General features: G+C 50.9%; 1 protein-coding gene across 1 annotated transcript; it reads left to right on the forward strand.

The window, feature by feature from the left end:
- Positions 1-1,168: 1,168 nt before the first annotated feature.
- On the forward strand, positions 1,169-2,460 carry msx1a (muscle segment homeobox 1a). Its single transcript, XM_033966478.2, has 2 exons — positions 1,169-1,602; positions 1,773-2,460. The coding sequence occupies exons 1-2, from the start codon at positions 1,245-1,247 to the stop codon at positions 2,174-2,176; spliced, it is 762 nt and encodes a 253-aa protein (XP_033822369.2). The 5' UTR covers positions 1,169-1,244; the 3' UTR covers positions 2,177-2,460.
- The last annotated feature ends 1,802 nt before the right edge of the window (positions 2,461-4,262 follow it).

Below are 4,262 nucleotides of genomic sequence, written 5' to 3' on the forward strand. Positions count from 1 at the left end.
TTGACGCAGCGGTTCTGAATCAGAACTGCACCAGGACTCAAAGCCGGAGCCAGCGGCGCGTTTCTCAGGCAACAGCCAAACAGGAATCCCTTTGAGCGGCTCTTTGTGCAGGGGCAGGCCGCTGACCTCTCCTCCACTCCGGGCCCGTGTCAAAGGGACAAAGTGGCGTGCGACACACGGAGAAAAGGCGCATTTCTCCGGGTGAGTGCGCCAGTGTCCTTGGGGACGGCGCAGCGTTTGAAGTGTCCGCGGTGGCGCCTAAAGACAACCTCCGCGTCTGCGCTTTAGACGCGGCTCCGCGGAGTGACACCGTGACTGATGTTTACGGCAATTAGCGACGTGGACGCGCGCAGGGTTTTTTCAGAATGGATAAGATATACTAGTAAAAGTGAGTCCGTGTAAAATGGTGCTGACTTAATTTAAAACATCTTAGTCACAAATAAGGTACATGTCCAATGAAGCCTGTAATTGTAAAGCCCACATGTCAAAGTAAACGTTAAAGGATTCTTTCATTTCACTCTTCAACTCCTTTTAAGTCTTTCTTTTTTACAGCGCGTAACTTCATAAAGGTGAAAGGTGAAACCTGAACTCCCCGCTGGCCCGTGCGCGTGCGTGTGACAGCGCGCCATCGTGGCTCCGTGCTCTGACGAATGAGCTGCAGGTAAATGACTGACACTTCAAACCTAACCAGACCGCTAATGAGCTGCGCTCCGCTCCGGCTTCGCTCCGACTCCGCTCCGACTTACACGCGCGTCATTCACATAAACAAGTCCTGTCAGATCCGCCCCGAGCGCGGCAATAATCAATGATCCCAATGATCGTGCCAGTTTTACTGCCTGTGGCCCGCAGCGCAGCGGAGATGGTTCAGTGTGTTCAAAGTGTGTTTATTAATATTCATGAGTAATTAAAAGTGAAAAAGTGAGATTTCATTATAATTCGGTCCTTCAAGAGCAGAAGTGACAGAAAGGATCGAAACCAAACCTGTTTCTGCACAAACGCTTCTCCTGCTTCTCTTTACGCGCACGTCAACACTTCAGTAAACTTCGTGTCATTATTATCGTTAATATTCAGGCCTTTGGTTCACGCCCACTTTGGCGCTGATTGGCTGCCTGGCTCTCGCGCCTGTCTTATACGTCCTTGCGCTCACTTGAGGCACAGACATGAGGAAGCCATGGGTCAGGGAGCGCGCGCACTCTGAGTAGCTTCATCCGTGGATCACAAACTCCGGATCGGAACAACCCTGTATGGCCCCAGCCTGCGTCATGGCACAGAGCGGAGAGCGCGCGGTGCTCGGGGACACGGAGAGCAGCCTGAGCGCAGAGAAGACTCGATCCAAGGTCCTGCCGTTCAGCGTGGAGGCTCTGATGGCTGACCACAGGCCGTGCAACGACAAACCTTCTCCGGACACTTGTGGAGCGTCATCCCAGCCCACCGGGCCCCGGCGGAGCGCCTTCGACACGTCTGTCCGGTCCTTACCGCTGAGCTCGGCGTTTTCCGTCAGCGACATCATAAACCTGTCCGAGGACGCGCTGAAGGCGGAGAGTCCGGAACCGGAGCGGAGTCCGTGGATCCAGAGCCCGCATTTCTCCCCTGTATCTCCTCGTAAGTTTATTCTGACTTTACTCTCCAAAGCTGCGGGTCATTGTCGTGCGTAGTGGTCCCATTGTGCTGTAGTTTCTGACTTCTCTCTCCTTTGACATAAGCTGATACTTTCTGATTTCTCTCTGTCCTTTTACATAACCTGAGTTTTACCCGTGTCCTCTTCTCCGCAGGGAGTCCGCCCGCTTGCCCGCTGCGCAAGCATAAGACCAACCGAAAGCCACGCACGCCGTTCACCACCGCGCAACTGCTCGCACTGGAGCGAAAGTTCCGTCAGAAGCAGTACCTGTCCATCGCGGAGCGCGCGGAGTTCTCCAGCTCGCTGAGCCTCACGGAGACGCAAGTGAAGATTTGGTTCCAGAACCGACGCGCCAAAGCGAAGCGGCTGCACGAGGCCGAGCTCGAGAAGCTGAAGATGGCGGCCAAACCTTTGCTGCCTCCCGCCTTCGGCCTCTCCTTTCCCCTCGGAGCGCACGTGCCCGGCTCTTATGGTGGCTCGTTCCAGCGGAACTCTTTCCCTGTGTCACCGATGGTGTACGCCGCGCACGTGGGATACAGTATGTACCATTTGGCCTGATGCGATTGTGACGCGCGCCGCGTAAAGGACTGTTTTGGACTGGTCCTCCGGATCAGCGAGACTTTCGCTAGAGTCATGCGGAGAGTGAAGAAGCGGGGCCCGGAGCAGAGTGACCCGGAGCCAAGGCGTATCTCCGGAGCCCGCACCCGAGGCGCCTCTCCGGGACCCGTAGGTGCGCACTAAACTCTAAACTCTTTGGAGCCGCAGCATTTGAACAGCACTGTCCGTTTGAGGCCTGTAAATATGTAAATCAGACGTTTATATTATGAAAATATATTTGTGACATAACTTAATAAATTGTTTATTCTTTTCCATGAAACCTTTGGTCGTTTTGACTTTGGCCCAAATAAGATCTAGGACATATGCATATTTCATCATATTTAATGCAAAAGTGCCATTTAATTACGCACTTTGTTTTTTTATAAATTTAAAGGTTCATTCGATCCAAAGAAATATTTTACCTTAAACTTCCACTAAACCAGCGGATCAGCTGCGTCATGTACGCATTTGTGCGCGCTGGAATGTTTTTCTACAGCTGCAGCCGCTTTGAGAAACTTAACCCAGATTTAGTGGCGCCAGAGGCCGGAGCGGGGGCTGCGCGCAGACAGGCCGGGCTCGGCTGCACAGGTCCCGGGGAGCGAGCACCGAGAGGTGGGCCGTGCTCCACGCTCCTGTTTAACTGAGGAAAGTTTAGTAGTAAGTCTTTATTTCATCTGCAGATGTGGCTGGATAAATACATTTAATTATCACAATAGGCCTATAAATGAACAGTGCAACGTCTGTGGATTTTAGTCACACGTGGTTCTATTGCAGAGAGAATCCTGAGGAACACCTGAAGAACACCTGAAGAACACCTGAGGAACACCTGAGGAACACCTGAGGAACACCTGAGCCTGATCTGGTATGACAACCCGCTTTCTCTGCCTGTTTTAAAGCTGAGGTTAAACGACACTGCGCTAATGAGCGGTTAGAAGCGCAGACCGAGCGGCTCCACTGCGGCGGTAGCTCCGGGCAAAGCTTTTATCATTCCTCCACTGACAGGCCGCGCGTTTCCACTGCGGAGACGGAGCGGGACGCGGCTGGAACGCAGCAGGAGCGCAGAGCACAAACAGACGGATAATAAAGAAACGCTCTCACATCCTCTCCCATCCCTTTGTCCTCCGCACCGGGTCTTCTGTGTGATCGGATCTCCTGAGGGCGTCAAGTGGAGACTGACTCTACAAGCCTCTGTCCAAAAAGCAGCCACACAGACAGAGTCTAAACCAGGACTAAAGTAGGACTAAACCAGGACTAAAACAGGTCTAAATCAGGACTAAAATAGGACTAACCAGGACTAAAGTAGGACTAAAACAGGTCTAAATCAGGACTAAAATAGGTCTAAACCAGGACTAAACTAGGACTAAACTGGGACTAAAACAGGTCTAAACCGGGATTAAAGCAGGTCTAAACCAGGACTAAACTAGGACTAAACTGGGACTAAACCAGGACTAAAGCAGGGCTACACCAGGACTAAAACATATTTAAATCAGGACGAAAACAGGTCGGACCAGGAAAGCTCTAACAAAACATATGGAGCTTAGTATTTATCGAATGCACATTTTCTTTCTGATCTTGGTGAGGTTTTTGCCATTTTTATGCAATAACATAAGATTTGAGCTGTAGAGGGTGGAATAAATAACTTCTGTGGCTAATGTCGGCTCATTCTGCTGTTTCAGCTCAGGCCTTTCAATGAAAATGTAGATTTAAAACTGGTTTTCTGGGATTATCCTTTGTGTCATTGGTATAAAGTAGTTTCAATATTATCGTTTATCGTGATAAGTCTCTGTAGCAATATATCGTGCTTCAAAATGTGTTATCGTGACGGGGGATGTGAATATTGTTATAATATTTGTAATATTAAAGAGAAGAACGAAGACGCGGAGCTCCGGACCTGTGCGTGTGTCGTGACGTGACTGATGATATCAGCCGCGACAAAGCGCCGATCACACGGCTGAACGCGCGCGCTCAAAGAACAAAAGAATAGTGAAAGTAGCACAAAAGCTCCGAGGGCCGCTCCGAGGCCGCTCCGCTCCAGCTTTTGTCCGGG

Source organism: Periophthalmus magnuspinnatus, chromosome 5 (genome assembly GCF_009829125.3).
Source record: "Periophthalmus magnuspinnatus isolate fPerMag1 chromosome 5, fPerMag1.2.pri, whole genome shotgun sequence".
Classification (NCBI taxonomy): Eukaryota; Metazoa; Chordata; class Actinopteri; order Gobiiformes; family Gobiidae; genus Periophthalmus; species Periophthalmus magnuspinnatus.

Coding starts and splice junctions, on each gene's coding strand:
- msx1a (XM_033966478.2), top strand. CDS start 1,245: ATGGCCCCAGCCTGCGTCATGGCACAGAGCGGAGAGCGCGCGGTGCTC. Junction 1,603..1,772: donor TTTCTCCCCTGTATCTCCTC/GTAAGTTTATTC, acceptor TCTTCTCCGCAG/GGAGTCCGCCCGCTTGCCCG.